The 18,113-nt window shown below is 48.5% G+C and overlaps 1 protein-coding gene across 9 annotated transcripts in view; it reads right to left on the reverse strand.

The window, feature by feature from the left end:
* The window catches only part of LOC102449711 (DEP domain-containing mTOR-interacting protein-like), a 60,941-nt gene that overhangs the window by 22,528 nt on the left and 20,300 nt on the right, over window positions 1-18,113 (reverse strand). For 3 of the 9 annotated variants that reach the window (XM_006132496.4, XM_014578264.3, XM_006132501.4), the window contains exon 2: window positions 8,375-8,553. In XM_006132496.4, coding sequence (XP_006132558.2) covers window positions 8,375-8,553 — 179 coding nt within the window. Of the gene's footprint in view, window positions 1-8,374; window positions 8,554-10,643; window positions 15,600-18,113 lie in introns of those variants that run through there. The other 6 variants (XM_006132498.4, XM_006132499.4, XM_006132497.4 and 3 more) reach the window with 5 other exon arrangements.

Raw genomic sequence — 18,113 nt, forward strand, 5'->3', positions numbered from 1 at the left:
ATTTTGCAGCTTGAAGGCCTGGTGGATAATGCCCAGTTTCCAATATTGTGTCTAGTGTATGCAATACTACCTGGTTAGATCATATCTCTCAACTAAGCAATAGCCTAGGCAAGGAATTTCACAGAATTTCTTACCCCTTTTAAGGGTGTTGGGATTGAGAGGCAAGGAGAAATAGAATTTAACTGGCCCAATTCTTGGCCATTCTCTCCAAACCGTGGTGAGCAGAGAGTGTTCTTACTAGAGGACTAAGAAAAAAGAAATCACAAACCAGGAAATTAAAAAAAAAAAAGTCAGCCTCACGCCTTAAACAGGTGATTAACAGAAACGTGGGAGGACGTCTTTGAAGACCAAAAGCCTCACTCCTGCCCAGCGTTCCAAAGGCTTTAATCAAATAATATAGTTCTTTGAAACTATCAATCTGGCTGTGGAAATTAAAAAAAAAAGGCCGGATGGAAAATAATCAGATGTTCATGTTAATGGTTAACCCTGAACTAATTGCTGCTACTTAATGCTGCTGTGATAAAGCGCAGGTATTTTATTCATGGCTGCTTAATGTACAAGGCATTAATTTTGTCCCAGGTAGCAGATGACAACAGATAGATTGTTTGCATTGCAGTGGTCAGAGGGGCTATTTCTAAACTCCACTACAACCCCTCTTTTAAAGTCAGTGAAAGGTGCACCTGCCTTCTACCTCCTCCACACAGATAAGGAGAGCATAAATGCCAACTCTAGTGTTACCACATCTCACGTGGTTAAGGATTTAGGGGCAAGATTACGAAGTTCCAGTTCCTGTTTAGGCACGTCAATGAAGTGGACAGATTCTTTATCAGAGCGCACTAGCGCACACTGAGAACAATGACTTTGCCCCATCTCCCTTCCCCTGTAATAGTCCGAGCAATTTTTGTACTCTCTCCCCACTGGGATCTGCCCAATCACCCCAAATGTCATAATGTGACAAACTTCTTAAAAAGTCTAAGTTGATATGGGGGCCTGCTCTTGTTATTGTTCTGTCCAGCATCTAGCATAGGGATGGGCAAAAATTTGTGAAGTGGCCCTGGGGCACCCCAGAAGGGGCAGGGCCTCAGACAGAAGGGGTGGGGGCAGGACACTTCCATGCTTGCCTGCCCACAGACCCTGTGGGTGGGGGAGCGCATGAAGTCTTTGCTCCCAACTCCCCTGAGAAAACCCCTGTTCTGAACAGCTGGCAGTTCCCTTTAGGTGCCCACACCCCAGGTGGCAGGAGGAGACTTTGCACACTCTCCCTTGCTCAGGTCAGTCAGGGCCTGGGGGAGCACTCAAATCTGCCCTCGCCCTACAAGGGAGTGCTGTGCTTAGACTGTGCGGTCGAGTAAGTGCAGACCCTTTGCGGGGCAGGAGGATACTTTGCACACTTCCCCCATCTCAGGCCAATCAGGGCTTGGGGGGGAGGGGAGCATGCAATGTCTCCTCCTACCCTGCCCACATCCTGCAAGGAGCACACGGTGCTTCTAAGCACCGCAGTCAACTGCCAGGGTTGACTCAGCATGGTGCGCTCCCCAGTCCCTGGGCCCTGATTGGCCTGGGGGCAGGGGAGTGGTAGGACCTCTGCAAGCTGGATCAACCCACTTGGCAGGCCAGATCCAGCCCACGAAGGCCCTTTTGCTCACCCCGATCTAGCACAATCGTTTTCAAACTTTTTTCTCATGACCCCGTTGAAGAAAATGGTTGATGCTCTGACCCAACATAATTTGACTGGAGTGTGGCCTCCGGGGTGGGGCTAAGGAGGAGAGCTTTGGGGTGCAGGAGGGGGCTCTGGCTTTGGGAGGGTCAGGGCTGGGGCAGAAGGGGCTTACCTTGGGTGACTCCCAGTCAGCAGTGCAGCAGGGGCACTAAGGCAGCTTCCTGCCTCTCCTGGCACCACAGACCATGCTGCTCCCCAGATGCAGCCAGCAGCAGGTTCCCAGCCAATGGGAGTGCAGAGCTAGTATTCAGGGCAGCAGCAGTGCATGGAGCCCTGTGCTCTCCTCCCTCCCACCTAGGAGCCGGGCCTGTTGCCGGCCGCTTCTAGGGCACAGCACAGTCTGCGGCTCCAGGACAGGCAGGGAGTCACTGGTCACCTGATCCCCCTGCAGCTACGAGACCCAGCGCCCGACATTCCACGACCCAGTCCCGGGTCGCAACCCCTAGTTTGAAAACCATGGATCTAGCACAGTGGGTTTCCCCTTTGCACTAACTGCCTGGGTGTTATATGCAACAGCTATTTAAATTCACCTTTGAGTGCCATTTGTGTAAATAATCTTACATTTCTATAGGGTCTTCCATCCTGATGGATCCCAATGGCCTTCTGGTCACATCATCACTAACAGGATGAGCTTGAGAAGTACACAGGACTGGTACATTTTCCCACCGCCATTAGCTACACCCACTCTCCCTGTGCGTACGCATAATATACTACATCCCCGATCACATCAAACATGTTCCACCTCCAGGGGGCACCAGGATCTCTCATCTCTGGGGACACATTTGGAGGGAAAATTGGTTTTTTGACAAGTTTTTCCATAAAAAGAAAAAGCATTTGCTTTCCACGTAAGATTTAAGTTTTTGACTGAAAGATTTTAGCTGGCAACAAAATGTTGATGAAAACAAATGGGGCACATTTTTGGGTTTTGTTGACATTTCATCTAAAACTTTCTGGGGGGGGGGGAGGGAGTTTCAGACTAATCCTCAACTTACAGACATATTTGTAATTTTTCAGCCAAGAGGAAATCTGTGTGGTCATTTTACAATCCTCTCCCTAAACCTAGAAATCTTAATTCTGTAGGTCCGCAAGAGAGAGTAGCGTCCCTTGTCTAGAGAGTATCCGGAACTGAAAGGGGTATCCGGAACAAACAAAATAGCGTCCTATGAATAAACTCTTAGCACTTCCTGTCGATAGCCCAGAAATATGCCGCAAGCAGCCTCATACGCAGAGAGAGAAATTTGGGGCCTTCTGCTTCCGAGAAGAACCAAGAAAGATGAGCACACTGAAACTAGAGAGAATCACCACAACTTCTCAGACAAGGCTGAGTGCAAAGGGGAGACTTGAGGAAGAGGGGTTGGAAGTGTGTTTGGGCCCAACTAGCTGTCACCTCCCCAGCAAAATGAGAACACACTGAATTCTTTGGAGGACACTGGACAAAACTCTTAAAAATAATCCCAGGTCTGGAGCTCTATGAGCCCAGAACTGGTACATTCCCCAAGGGGGGGGGGGGGGGGGGGGCTGAAGCTATGGGAGGAAAGGGGTTGCCAGCTCTCCTGAACTGGGCACCACTTCCTGTAGTCGGGGCAGCCTGTGGATGTAGGCAACCTCAGCAGTTGCCTAGGGTGCCGCATTTAATGCGGCGCCCAATGATGATGTCATGCCATTGAGGGCTATGGAGGCAGGCGTGCCAATCGCACAATCCGCCTAGGGCGTCAGTTGCCGGCAGCTCTCCTCGAGCCGCTCCTGCCTCTAGTGATGTCCAGTCCAGGAAGGTTGGCAACCTGGAGCAGGGCCAGGAGGGAGGCACAGGCCGGAGGAGCAGCATGTGGGCAGGAGGCTGGGAGATGGAGCTTGGAGCCACACAGGGCACCATGAAATTTGGGGGCATCTGGTGCCCCGAAGTGCTCGGAGAAAGAATCAGGCAATCCGTTGCCTCAAGTCCTCTCTGCCCCACAGCGGGATCCCTGCTAACCCCTGGCACTCCCCTCACCACAGCCCAAGGCTGTGCTTGTACACTCCCCACCCTGTCCCAGACGGCAGGAAGAAGGCACCCTAGGAGCCTGTGTTTATTCTGGTTTCAGCCAGCGTCAGGCTCGGTGTGACCGACACAAGCCAGCCTTGTGTAGCTCCTGCAGGGGAAAACAGGCCTGAAGTGTGTTCTGCCAAACAGCTGGCTAACCACTGAACATTCAGGCTCATTCAGCACACGTTGCCCTTGCTCCTCCCCTGGCCGTTTGCTCTGAGTTGCAGATTCATCTTTGTTACACGTATCACAGAGCATGGGCATCACTCCCCAGGTTCACTCAGATGGTCAATCACAGAGGCAGATTCCATTCCTTCAAGTGGCCCTATGGTGACATGGCTTGAGTCCAAGCATCGGACACCAAGGACAGCTGTTAACATCACACAATGCAGAGAGACTTCAATGAAGGCAAGGGATCTGGCAGCAAAACTAAATTCCGTGTGCTGTTCAAGAGAGAAGACTACTAATTATATACGTGCATAGAGACTTACACTATGTAATGATGAATTGGAGTGGAAATACCAGAAACCAAGAGATAAATAGAACAGCAGCAAAAGTACCTGTCAATTGAGGGACCCCTGTTAATGAGGCTAATTAAGTGGGCTGGATGTGTCCCCGTACATAGCTTTTGATGTGGAAATGCAGATGTTAAAAGCAGGAGAAATTGGCTTTGTAATGCACCAGCCCCTTAATGTCTTTGTTCTAGCCCAAGGTAATGGTGTCAAATCTGTAGATGAATTCCAGTTCCCAGCTTGAACAAAGACAGGTCCTACAATTGGCAGGTATTTCTGCTGTTCTATATATCTCTTGGTTTCAGTTATTTCCACTCCAATTCATCCAAGGAAGCGGGTTTTACCCCTCAAAGCTTATGATTCTATACATTTTGATGAGTCTCTAAGGGGCCACGGGGTGACTCATTGTTTTTAAAGTTACAGACTAACATGATGACCCCTCGGAGATATGTAAAGACAGTTCTAATGTCAAGCATGAGGACCTCAGATGCCCCAAATCCTCAGTCTGATTCAAGTATGAGATTTTGGTTTGGTTCATTATAAAAAAATACAGCAAATATCAGCAAACTGTGGATGTCTGTCCCACACCCAGTTCCAATGATGCATCTAACTAGGGCGTGGCTTTGGGACCAAGGGACGTGGGAAATTCTCCATCCTTGGATTCTATCTGTCATGACATGCTGCGGTTCAGCGCTCCCTTATTGGGCTTGATGCACCAATCAGCGGGGGAAATTCTGTCTTATGCAAAATGACTTACTGGGCCCTTCTAGCCTTTTGTTGTGCCAGGGGGGTAGAGAGCAAGCTCGCTTTTATTTGTAGCTTAAAAGTAAAAATCAGCTGACTTGCCCACCTTCCCGCCCCCCATCCTTCCCTCACAAACCAAACTGGTAGCACTCTCTTCTCTAGTTTAAATAGAGGTGGCAGTTTCATTTAGCCCTGGCAGGATGTGGTGGGGGGCAGGGCTAGCAGGTAACCCCACAACAGAGCACAGGGGTGCTGTCGCTTTTGCTTCTGCAAGTTTCATGCAAGTAGGTGGGCTGATGTGGGATTTTGGCCCAGGCTCATCTCTAGTAAAGAGAAAGTTAAACACTCTTTGCACTGCCAGCAAGCGCCCGCATATATCCTTCTTGCTCAAACACACACACCCCAAGGGCAAAATCCATCCCCAGGGCCTGCTTAGGCACCATGCAAGTCTGACCATAAGCCCTCAGACAGGTCTGAAGAAGTGCACCTGCCTCCTACTGACCCTCTACACAGGGTTGAGCTTCACTCTGAATGAATCTTTCTTCTGCACCTCAGTCAACACAAGCAACAAACTGTCGCACACCAGCTGCAAAATACAAAGCAGTGCCGCTGGGTGACCAGGGTGCTAGTCTGGGACTCAAGCTTTATTCACAACTCTGACTTTAAATGACCTTGGGGGGGGCTGGGGGGGAGAATCTCATGCTTCAGTTTCCCCATTGGTAAAATGAAGTGTGGTCCTGTCCTCCCTTGTAAAATATGTCAGGACTGACCGCTGTAAAGCATTGCATAAAAGCTAGCTGGTTTCATCACAGTTCCAACCTACTGGCGGATGCAAGAGTTCTAGACCCATTCCCTTCACCAACGAGACAAGGACTTGTCTAAGAACCCTCTGAAAACGAGAATAGAGCATGGCAGGGACAGCCCAGTTCCCTCAAAAAGGAAATAAAACTGTTTGCCCCAACCAGGTTAACTGTGCTGTCATCTAGATAGCAACACCCACATTTAAACACAGCTGATGCCAGCGATCACGCCGAAGGAGCCCATATACAAAAAAGATTCTGTAATGTCCAGAACTGGACCCCAAGAAATTAGATACCAGCCCTGCAAGCACTTTACACCTCTGCAACTAGGGCCTTAATTCTAACTCCTGCCCCCAAGAATTAAAATATTATCATGCCTATTTTTCAAAGGGAGATCTGGAGGCAAAATTTTAACCAAGGAAGGCATAAAGGGAGTCACTATTCTTTAAGAGCCAGAATTAAACCTCAGGAATTCCTCTTGCTCCAGTACTTAGTTCTCTGGGTCATACCTTTCCCAAGTATCTAACAACATGACCCAGCATAATGTTTGTATAAAAATGAAGTAGAGCTGTTGCAAATTAAAAAGAGCCAGGCTATTAGGAGCCATTGGTCAGGACCTCTTTGGAGCTGAGTGCCAAGTGAGTCTTTACTTTGAGTTGGGTCCAAGGAAGGGCTTTGAAAAGGGCACTGTGTGTTTTTCATTTCCAAGGGAGACTTTCCTGCATGTTTGCTTCGGCTCTTGGTTTGCCACGATCCCACTGCCTTGTAGCATTTCATGGAATCCTAGAGCTGGAATTCACCTCAGGAGGTCATCAAGTCCAGCCCCCTGCCCAAGGCAGGACCAGTCCCAAGTAAATCAACCCAGCCAGGGCTTTGTCAAGCCGAGACTTAAACACCTCTAGGGATGGAGATTCCACCACCTCCCTAGGGAATCCATTCCAGTGCTTCACCACTCTCCGAGTGAAATAGTTTTTCCTAATATCCAACCTGGACCTCTCACACCGCAACTTGAGACCATTGCTCCTTGTTCTGCCATCTGTCACTACTGCGAACAGCCTCTCTCCATCCCCTTTGGAACCTCCCTTGAGGAAGTTGAAGGCTGCTATCAAATCCCCCCTCACTCTTCTCTTCTGCAGATTAAACAACCCCAAATCCCTCAACCTCTCCTCTTGGGTCATGTGCTCCAGCCCCCTGATCATTTTGGTCACCTTCTGCTGGACCCTCTCCAATGCATCCACATCCTTTCTACAGTGAGGGGCCCAGAACTGGACACAATATTCCAAATGTGGCCTCACTAGAGCCGAATTAAGGGGAATAATGACATCTCTGGATCTGCTGGCAATGCTCCTCCTAATGCAACCTAATATGCCATTAGCCTTCTTGGCTACAAGGGCACACTGTTGACTCATATCCAGCTTCTCATCCACTGAAACCCCCAGGTCCATTTCTGCTGAACTGCTACTTAGCCAATCAATCCCCAGCCTGTAACAATGCTTGGGATTCTTCCGTCCCAAGTGCAGGACTCTACATTTGTCCTTGTTGAACCTCATCAGATTTCATTTGGCCCAATCCTCTAATCTGTCCACGTCACTCTGGACCCTATCCCTGCCCTCCAGCGTGTCTACCTCTCCCCCTAGCTTAGTGTCATCTGCAAACTTGCTGAGGGTGCAATCCATCCCCTCATTTGTTGGCATGCAAGCTGCACGTCAGGGTGAACCTCTCTAGTCCGGTATCTTTGGGACCTGACTGGTGCTGAACCAGAGAATTTGCCAAACCACGGGAGGTCAGTATTGTCTGGCAGCATGACCAACACTTCCACTGCTTGCTAGACTCTTAGAAGACACTTAGGGGTCCATTAGAGCTATATAACAGCACGGAACAGTGAGATCCAGGACTGGTGGCTGTAAACAAACTTTATGGGACTGTGGGAAACTTGGCCACACCCACGATAAGTGGACATGTGGCTCACTAAAATCATTCCAGGCCACGGATGTTGCCAGACCAGAGAGCGCTGGACAGCGACAGTGGCACTGCCCTAAAGAGGAGCTGGAAAGTCTGGAGACACTAAACTGGTGCAGTAAAAATGAATTTTAGTACATTTTTTAAAAAAATTTCTTCCATCCTGCACTTTCAGCCATGTCAGTGTTTGCATAGTACAGCCATGCTGCAAGGATGCAATGCCATAACACCTACCCCACTGTATTTTGATCTCTGAGGAACAGCAGCAGGGGGACGTTTCAGGGCAGAGAGACTGAGCTGCATTGTTTTCCATGAGACACGCCTGAGAGGGTTACTTTGTTCACTTACAGCCCCAGCCTCTCTCCTGGAGTGGCTGCAGGGCAGGAGACAGAGGGCAGTGCAAACCTGAGAAGCAGTGTCATTAAACAAGAGCCCCGATGTGCACATCTCAAATGCCTGTGGATCATCTTATTCACTGCAGCAGAACCGCATGCATGAGAAACGGTTTCAGAAATGGAACCTAAATGAGTCTGATAAGTGGAAACAGGAACTGACTAGCCAGATACTGTGAATTTTCTCATTTGGGCAAATTAAAGGGGGACTAGCATTTACAAACCATGATGGATGATGTAATGGTCCATGAGCTTCTGCATAAGGCGAATACCCGTCTCTCGGTCAGGTGCTTCTTTGTGGTCAATCAGCCAGTCTGTCAGTTCCTTTGCCACAAAGCAGTTGGGGTACGTTCGAAGCTGGTGGCGCCTGTCCTTAATGAGCTTTCCATCGTGAAGTCGAAGCCTACGGGGAGAGAACACCATGAAGCGTGTGTGTGTCATTTCAGAGACACCGTGTGCCAGTGATGCATATGCCACCATAGGCTTGGGGATTACAGTGGTTCAGGCAAGAGTCTGGAGGCGGTACCAAGCCTCTTGGATCTGCGAGATTGTCTTTGTTTTAATGTTTTCATAAGGTGCCTGTCTTGTGAGTTTCCTGATACCTTCCATTGCTAGCCCTGACCATAAAACAGAGGGCAAAATGGAAGTCGTGAACCTCAAAAATTCATTCACCCTGGCTTCGGCTTGAACTAGTTTTTATTTTACCTAAAATCAGCTGCTCTTTCCCAAAAACTGCACAGTAAAGAGCTATGCTCATAAGTAGGCAATGGCAGAGAAAAGTTTGTTTTTTCTCTATCTTAAATCATGGGCAAGTTACAGGCAGTCCCCGGGTTAGGTACAAGATAGGGACTGTAGGTTTGTTCTTAAGTTGAATCTGTATGTAAGTCGGAACTGGCATCCAGATTCAGCCGCTGCTGAAACTGATCAGCAGCTGATTCCAGGAAGCCCGGGGCAGAGCAACTCTGCCTCGGGCTTCCTGTAGTCAGCCGCTGGTCAGTTTCAGCAGCGGCTAACTTGGGGACACCTGGGGCAGAGCAGCTCGGGTGTTGCTGGGTTGGTCCAGTAGCGCAGCCGCTCCTCGGCGCTACTGGACCAACCCAGCAGCACCCCAGCTGCTCTGCCCCAGGCATCCTGATTCAGCCACTGCTGAAACTGATCAGCAGCGGCTGAATCAGGACTCCTGGGGCAGAGCAGCTGGGGTGCTGCCGTGTTGGTCCAGTAGCACCAAGGAGCGGTGCTGCGGGACCAACCGGCAGCGCCTTACCTGCTCTACCACAGGCCCCGGGCTTTGCTCCATGTCTCCCTGGTCTGCTGGGGGGGGGGGGCACTAGCTGCGTCCCCCCCCAGCAGACCAGGTTGACGCGGAACAAAGCGGCGGAGGACCCGGGCCGGACCGTGGCGCTTCCAGATCAGCGACGCGGTCTGGCCCGGGTCCTCCGCGGCTTTGCTCAGCGTCTCCCTGGTCTGCAGACCAGGGAGACACTGAGCAAAGCTGCGGAGGACCCGGGGCCGGACCCACGGCTGCTTCCAGATCAGCTGGAATCACCGCGGGTCCGGCAGCTGATCTGGAAGCGGCCGCGGGTCAGGCCCCGGGTCCTCCGCTGCTTTGCTCCCCATCTCCCCGGTCTGCTGGCTCCCCCAGCAGACCAGGGAGACGGGGAGCAGCTTTTCTCGCCCCGGAGGAGGCGGGCAGCGGGACCAGGTGTCCCGCTGCTCCAGTCCTCCGGGGTGAGAAAATCCCCGTTCGTAACTGCGGATCCGACATAAGTCGGATCCGCGTAACTCAGGGACTGCCTGTATTTCACTGGTGACAGACCAAAACTGCTCCAATTCTGAGAGGAGGATTCCCCCACCACCACTACACATCCTACACTGTTACATTTTACCAGCGGCTAGACTAGGCTTAGTCTTGAACAGCCTTCTGGAGGTTATTCAGCAGCTGACTGAGGTTTCTGAAGAAAAGCAAGGATGTGTGCCCAAGCTTGTAGTTAGCTCTTCTCATCATCGCCATGAAAGCAAGTCTAAGAGGTCAGTTGTAGTATTCAACACAAAGCATCTGATTGTAGTTCACATCAGGTCAGTCTGGTAATGTCAATTAGCAACAGTTGATTGTACCGGTTGTGTTTGACAAGGACTAATAGAAGGCCCATCACTTCATGGAATTATCAATTGCTACACAAAAAGCTTAAACAGCACACATTTACCAGTGCGTCCAGTCTAGAACGAATGTCTGATATGTAGGGAATACCAAAATACTAAAAAGTTACATGCTGCATGAGATACAAAGGGTCTGGTCTAAAAAATATAAAAGGAAAATAAATATATTTTAGGACCAGCATCGTCCAATCTGATCTAGTTTAGATAGTCAGGTGGGGAGGGAAAAATACAGCTGGGACATAAACAACCCCTAGAATCCATTCCTGCAAAACCTCAACATCACAATTAGTTTATGTCATGTCAGTGGAAATATTTTCATGAGTCAGGGTTACTCACATGATTAAGGCTTTGAATTCTGTAACAACCTTCGCCGCTCGACAGGGTCACAAATCAAACAGATCTTGTATTCAAGCCAACACCAAGGGGCAAGAACAAAACCAAAGGTATCAAACTTGGCAAGCATTGCTGTCTCCAAACTCTTAACACTGGAAAAAGCACAGGGCATGAATCCTATCTGAACAGGAGATGTTCGAGGATATCATTTGTTTAACACCAAGATGTTTATAGTTTCGAAACATTCATTATAAGATGCTCTTGTCCAAGGGCCAGTATACTCTGCAAGGACATTAAAACACAAGAACATTTCTTTGTTTAATGCTTTCCGGTGGGTTTTTCCCTTACCCACAACATCACTTGAACTACATTCTATTAGGTGTCCCAGGGTGAATACCGGACCCTGGCAACCCTACTTTAGGTAGGTAGAATTCATACCTGTATTTTATGGAAAGAGATATCCTGCTTTCAGGTGATCAGCCAGCAAGGACCAAACCCTTATGTCCTCGTTCAGCTTTTGATTCTGTTTTCACTCAGAAGTTTTGTCCAAGCAGAAAGAGAGCCAACATTTTGTGTTCTAAATTTTCTCTCCAGAGAATCATCTGCCATGCAACAGTAACCCACACACCTTCTGGGTGTGCTTCTGTCCCATCCTGCGGTTCTTACATCACTTACAGGGACAACAATGAGACTGCCCTACAGCCTTAGCTGACAGCCAGATGGTTTTTAACTCACACAGTAGAAGCTCTTACACTAAGCTCCAGAGTCCCCAGGTTCATGCAGTTCCACCCACAGATGACCGGGGTCTGTTGGCATTACACAACATTGAAAAAAAATGCCTTTTATTTTAGGTTCTTGAAGGGTCAGGGGGAAGCATCCTGTTAAAACACTATCAGCATTGGGCAGCACTGAATGCCACTTTTCAAGGCGCCCTGCACAACCCATCCTGTCCATAAGACTGGAAACAGACATCCCTCAAAATGTTATCTCCTTAGTGCACAATAGGAGGACTACTGGAATGTTTATTATAGATAAGAGTTAAACCAAGGATACTCTATTGTTGTCATGACTCTGAAGAAGTCTGCAAACCCTTATATGTGGTCTGGGGTCTGAAAACATATAGAAGTCACACAAGAATGAGCCCAAACTAAAATGAGTTTAAAAAGCACAATTCGGAAGTTGGTTTTGCAGTATTCTTTTCCCCTTTTTTAGAATTCTTCAAAAAGTGGTATGTAAATATTGTTTAAAATAACCCTCCAGTTCCTCATAAATAAAACCATAATTCATTTAAGGAATGTAACATTTAGATAAAAAAATTGAAGAGTTAATATTAGTGTCACAATTTTTAAATCATTTTTGACCATGTAAGTTGGTTCAAAAATTTTGACCAGCTCTGACTTGAACCTCAGAAGTGGACACTCCCAAACTTTGGAGGAATTAATTGGGCTTGAACATTAAGTTTCAGACCCATCTCCCATGTATAATTATCACCTGGCTATGCTGTGTATGTAGCCATGAAAGTAATGCCCTATATTTTCAGTATACTGTACTTTTACATTTCTAACTAGTCCACCATACTGCTCTCCAATTCATGCAGCGTGTAACAGAAGACACTCAGCATGCTCTAAGGTACACAGTACTTTTGTTCTCTTTTTATTATTTTCTTTAGTCTCCAGGAAGCATATTATCTCGAGAAAGGCAAACTTAGTTGAAAATCAGATTGATGTATAATTATCTTGCTTCCAGATAAAGATTGCTAAAGAAGGGCGTGTAATATGACATTGAGACTTTTTCATCTACATGCCAAAATCCATTTGTGTTCGGCCAAAAAACAAAACACCACCAAAGAACAACAACGAACAAAAGCCCCAGCATAATATAAGGAGAAACTGGCTGCTAGAACTCAAGAGTCAATAGTTATGAAATACTTTCCTTTCTGGCTGTTACTGCCTGTGCATTTGTTTTGGATGGGTTGGTTGATTAATCTTGATGTTTCCTTGTCAAGGTCACTAGGAGGACACCATTATTCATGCCATGTGCCCTTGTTCAAAAGCAAATTCAGAGCACTTTCAAGAGGGTGGGGGACCTCAAGCATTCTGCGGGTGTATTCACCAGCATTTTTGTTTTGTTTAACACGAGAACTCACTTAACTGTGGAAATCATTTAAACACAGAACAGACAGTTCTTGGTTATCCTCTCCTGATGAGAGAGGCTCCTTACTTGAATGCAGCTTACCTTTGATGCTGGTTTCCACTCTTAATTTTTCACCCCTTTTGATTAATTTAGCGCTCAAAGGTTTCAGATTGACAGACCAATATCCCAATGATACAATACGTTTGGTGACTGGGACTCCAGGCAGGCACAAGAATCCACACCAGCAGATCTGCTTGCAAGATCCAAGCCTAGAGAGACGTTCTCCAGCCATAGAGTCATTATAGGCAGCGGCAGTTCCAGCTTTGCCACATTCTTCTACTACCAGCCACTCCCCGAGTTACGACCACCTCCACTTACGACCATCTGCACTTACGACCAACGCGGCCGTAAATGCGGATCCGAGTTACGAACGGTGATCCGCGCTTACAAACAATGCAGTCGCCATGTAACTCTATGGGATCCGAGTTACGAACACTTCGAGTTATGGACAAGTGTTGGTCCGTAACTTGTTCGTATCTCAGAGAGCGGCCGTAGTGTCCCTCACAGTTAGAACACACTGATCTCTAATCTGTGAACAGTTTTGAAAGAAATGAATTATTCTCAGTTCTTTTGCTCAAGATTTTCATGGAAACTTTTCTAAGATGTGAAGGTTGTTTAGTTTTGTGGGCGTTTTTTCCATAGAAAACCTGGGAAAAGTTTGAACAAGGACATTTTCCATGGGAGTTTTAATTTAAAGCAGCGGTTCCCAACCTTTTCCAATGGGGACCCATTTTGACCATTCAGAAAGACTTTGTGACCCAAGGCAATTCAAAAACGGGGGGAGGAAAGGGGGCAGAGCTACCTGGGGAGACACTTGGCGACCCTTTTGAAATGTAATGGTGACCCATAGGTTGGGAAACCCCGATTTAAAGAAAGGCCATTTATTGCTCATAAAATAACGTTTCTGAACCATACATTGTAACTAGCTCTATTCAAAAGAATGCCTGGAGAAAACACCCAGCCACATCTCTTCCACAGAGCCATCGTCTACTACTTACACCAGTGTGTTTATCCCCTCCACCTCTGTTTTGTAAACACCTGGGCTGTTCCATGCCCAGAGCATCACAGGCTTAGAAGGACTCCCTCTGCAAAGACACCACAGCCCAGAGCAGGCACTAGCGCAACTATCACCAGACCTGTTCTCTCATCCGGGAAGGTACCACATGGAATCAGGGACTGGACATCCCAGACTGCCTCCTGCAGGTCCGAGCCCCGCTCCTCTTTATAAGAGTGGCTCCACTGCACAGGCGAGCATAGGAGCAGGAGACCGAAGCAGGAGCCCTGGTCAAGTTTGTTTCTCTCTCTCTCTCGGGCAGCTCTCTCTCATTGGTGGGAAGCTGTTTTGACACCAAACAAACTTGTTTCAACAGCCAATACAAACAGAGCAATTGGAAGCTGGTGTCAGAATCCAAACAAGCCTGAAGGCAGAGCAATGATTTGCAGAGCCAAACCCAGAGCTGGGGCAAGGGAATTCAGGGGTCAGGGGAGGTGCGGTAGCACCCAGGAAGCCCCCCGTGTCCATGACAAAACTTTGATTGCTAAAGGGGGTGCTCTCTCATGCCTCTCCCCTGCTCTTCTGGGTGGCCCTCCCTGTACCCACCACTTGCAGGCACCAGTGGCCTAGAGGGAGGGGGGGATATGAAAACAGAATAGGACTGGTGATCCTTATTTAGGGGTGAAGGTTCACAGGAGAAAAAACATCAACCATTCAGAACCTAGATCACCCTTAAAAGTCCAGTAGTCTCTTTCCCCTACTTATAGAAGAGTAGGTGGGTGCAGCAGGAGAGCACAATACAGAGCCCCCTGCCATGGCCTCAGGCAATTCACTCAGCCTCTCTGCCTCAGTTTCCCCATCTCTAGTCACCTGTCTGACAGTGTTGGAAGGATGAGTTACTCTTGTAGCTAGAGAGTGCTACACACATGCCAAGTTTTGAACTCCTGGTTGGGCCCTACGTGCCAAATGCTAAGCCAGATTCACATACTTCTGCCTTGGGTGCTTTGGTTTTGTTTACTTCTTGTCTCTACCAGACTATTGCAGACTAGCTGCTGGCAGGGTGAGGGGAGTGAGGAGAATAGGGGGGAATCAGCTGTTCCACAGTGGAGTCTTTCTCCCTCCTCCCCTCAAACAGAGGACTCTCTACTCACCAGCCACAAACACCCTCTCCTCCCGCCCCTTCTTTGCTGCCATGCTGCACAGTGAGCAGCAGCCAGCCAGGGGGCTCAATGAGAGGGAAGGAGAAGTAGCTTCTGGACCCCATTCCACAAAGAAGACAGCAGCAGAAAAAGTGTCAGTCCGTACGACACCTGCAGTACCTGGCCCTCCATCCATACAAGCACCAAGCACACGTGGGAATCAAGTGATCACAGTCGGTTTCATTTGTCCATAGACACATGAGGGCAGAGTAAATGGGACAGGTCAGAGCTGTGGATCCGTATTACATCCAGCTGCTGTGATCCAGGCAATACAAGCTCATGCATATTGCAAAGAGCAGGTTGAAGGTGTGACAAAGCCTAGCCTTGATCGTTCCCGCCATGGGGTGCCGGACTCACCTTCTGCCCTGATGTAACGTCTACATCCCAAAAAGCAGGTGCGCACATTCGCCTCATCTAAACTAATCTCTCAACTCTCATCCCTAGCTCATTCCCTTTCGCTCTTGCACCAGCACCTGGTAGCTTTGTTTTATATACGTTTCATCCTGCATGCTCTCCACCCCAGTTCCCCTCGTGTGATATTTCCCTCGCAGGAACAGCGGCCATCAGTCACGCTTCCCTCACATGCACCAAACCAGTGCAGACAAACCCTACTCACCCATGCGGTAGGGATCACATCCTAAAGTGCTCCATGGGACCCACTGTCACCAGCAAAGCAGGATTTCTTGCCATCCTTTCTAGTCTAAACACACATTCCCTGAGCACATTCAGGCCGGCAACCGAGAGCAAGCGTACCGGGCGAAGTGTGATACAAGATGGGCAGCTTGATGGTACCGATTGGCATATATTTGGCCAGAGTTCTCTTCCTTGCTGCTAAGAGCTAGAAAAATAAGACGGACCATTTAGCATACAGGTTAGACCTCCCTGGTCCGGTACTCATGGGACCTGACTGGTCCTGGATGAGAGATTTTTTCCAAGCCAGGGAAGGTCATTTCTACCCTCAACTCCCACTGGACTTCCCCCCTGACCACAGCTGAGCAGCGCTTCAACTCTTGGTCTCTGCAGCCCAGCTGAGCCACACGCCAACTCCCAGTCCCCGGGCTCCTGGCCCCTCCCACAGCGTGCCAGAACTCTCTGTCTGGACCATGGATGTTGCCGGATCAGAGAGTTCGGGTTTATAGAGGTGCCACCTGTACTAAAGTAGGAGCCTGTTCCTAGGACAGACCTGCCGACAGGGGGAACTGCCCTGGGGCCTGGAGATTCAAAGGAGTCTGGCGCTCCCAGCCGCCACTGTCACTACTGCAACAGAGGCGGCAGTGTCTCCATGCCCCTTTCAATTGCCAACCGAGTGCCATGTTACGCAGCTTTGAGTGCTGGGGTGAGCCCATGCCACACTCTGGGTGGCACTAAGGGCTGTCTGCCCTCGGCTATTGGCTCGGCTGTCATGGCAGATCAGTCACAAGCATAGTAAATCCATAGTATGGGACATCCATGTAGAGAACCCAAGGTAAATTAAATGCCCATCCTACAAGTAGATCCATGCAGGCTCACCCTCCTTCCTGCTCTGATAGGATTGTGGTTTAATGCCCGTCATGATGATTTTAGTCCCTCCCTGTCCATTTGAGCCCAGCTTTGACCCTCAAAAGGTACAGGGCATGGTGCTTGTTCTCCACGGCCCCTTACTTGGGAGGTTTTACAACCAGGCTGGGAAAAGCATTCGAAAAGATACCATGGAGAACAATCCTGCACGGCCCAGGGGATGGGCCATTTATTAAGCGTCACAATGCTTGTGGGGAACATATGAAATGATCCAATTAAGTAAAAAAGTCCAGCTGCTGCTTTGCTTCCCCCTAGAGCAGACCTGGGCTCAGTTTGCAAGACGTGGTCACTCATGGCTTGGACTCAAAGCATTGCAAAGGCAGCAAACTTTGGCTTAGGGAGAGATGGGGCACTCAAACAGCAATTTTTCCAGCTACAGCGTGTGTCTGGCAACCTATGGGGTTAGGAAGATGGCACCTAGCTACAAGGCAAAGTGAGGCATGTGGGGTGCACAATAACCAAGAGAAGTGGCTGACTCTTGCTGCCTTTCTTCAAACACTTTGCAAGCTCTTTGGGGCATGCACTGTCTTTTTGCTGTTACTGAGGGTCTACTGCCTGGTACAACAGGTACTGATGCCAGACTGGGCATTGTAGGCTCTTGGCATAAAACAAATTGAACAACAAAGATGAGGCTGACACTCCAGGGACCCACTGGAGTAGGGTGCCTGCCCCATCTTTCCTTTCTGACCCAGCTAACAGATCCTAAAATTAGCTAGTGACTTGAGTTCTGGATGCTTCACGTTGCTTTAGGACAACAACTTCTCTATTGTTTGCCCAAATAAAAGTCATGGAGCTTAATAAATAGCCTATGTTCATGGAGGAGAGATATGAGCAAAGTTTTTTCCTTTAAAAAAATAAACAGGTGTCTGTAAAGCAATTATCTCCCTTATTTGCAGGCAGGGAAGGAAAGCCTGAAGAGTTTGATCACATACATTTAAAAAGATAGGAACATAAATAACCCTCTATGTGACTGAACATGGTGTCAGACCTGGGACACTTCAACTTAGTGGGTAAAGCAACAGAGAAGCCCATGCTGGTTTTGGGGACCACACAAATTAGTCAGGGGACCTGCCACGCCTGGGCTGTAACTTTGGGAGACTTTGTGCCATGCAGCTATGGCTCAGAGCCCTAATGCCAGTAGCCAGCCCACCAGCCAGTTTCATCAGCCCACTTACTCTGTTTTCAGCAAACATGAGTGTTTAGCCACCTAAATCAATTTTGAAACTGGGACTGCAGGTAAAACTTTCAAAAGTGCCTCTCTCATAAGCTGCTTTGGTAAAACTCTTCCAGCCTAGATCAGAGACACGGCAACTAAAACGATCAGCTAGAAAGATGTATGGAAGCCCTGAGGAGATGTTGTGTTAGCAGCTCGGTATCACAGCTCAGACTCTGAGGTTGACACGGCTGTCCTTCTCTCCAAGGAGTATCGAGCAAAACAAGGATTTCAAGGTTTGAAAAGCAAACAGCGACTAAACAATGAAGAGGGAGCTACGTTCGGCTTGAGGTGCCCATGTCCCAGGAACTGGTCAT

This window comes from Pelodiscus sinensis, chromosome 18 (genome assembly GCF_049634645.1).
Source record: "Pelodiscus sinensis isolate JC-2024 chromosome 18, ASM4963464v1, whole genome shotgun sequence".
NCBI classification, from domain to species: domain Eukaryota; kingdom Metazoa; phylum Chordata; order Testudines; family Trionychidae; genus Pelodiscus; species Pelodiscus sinensis.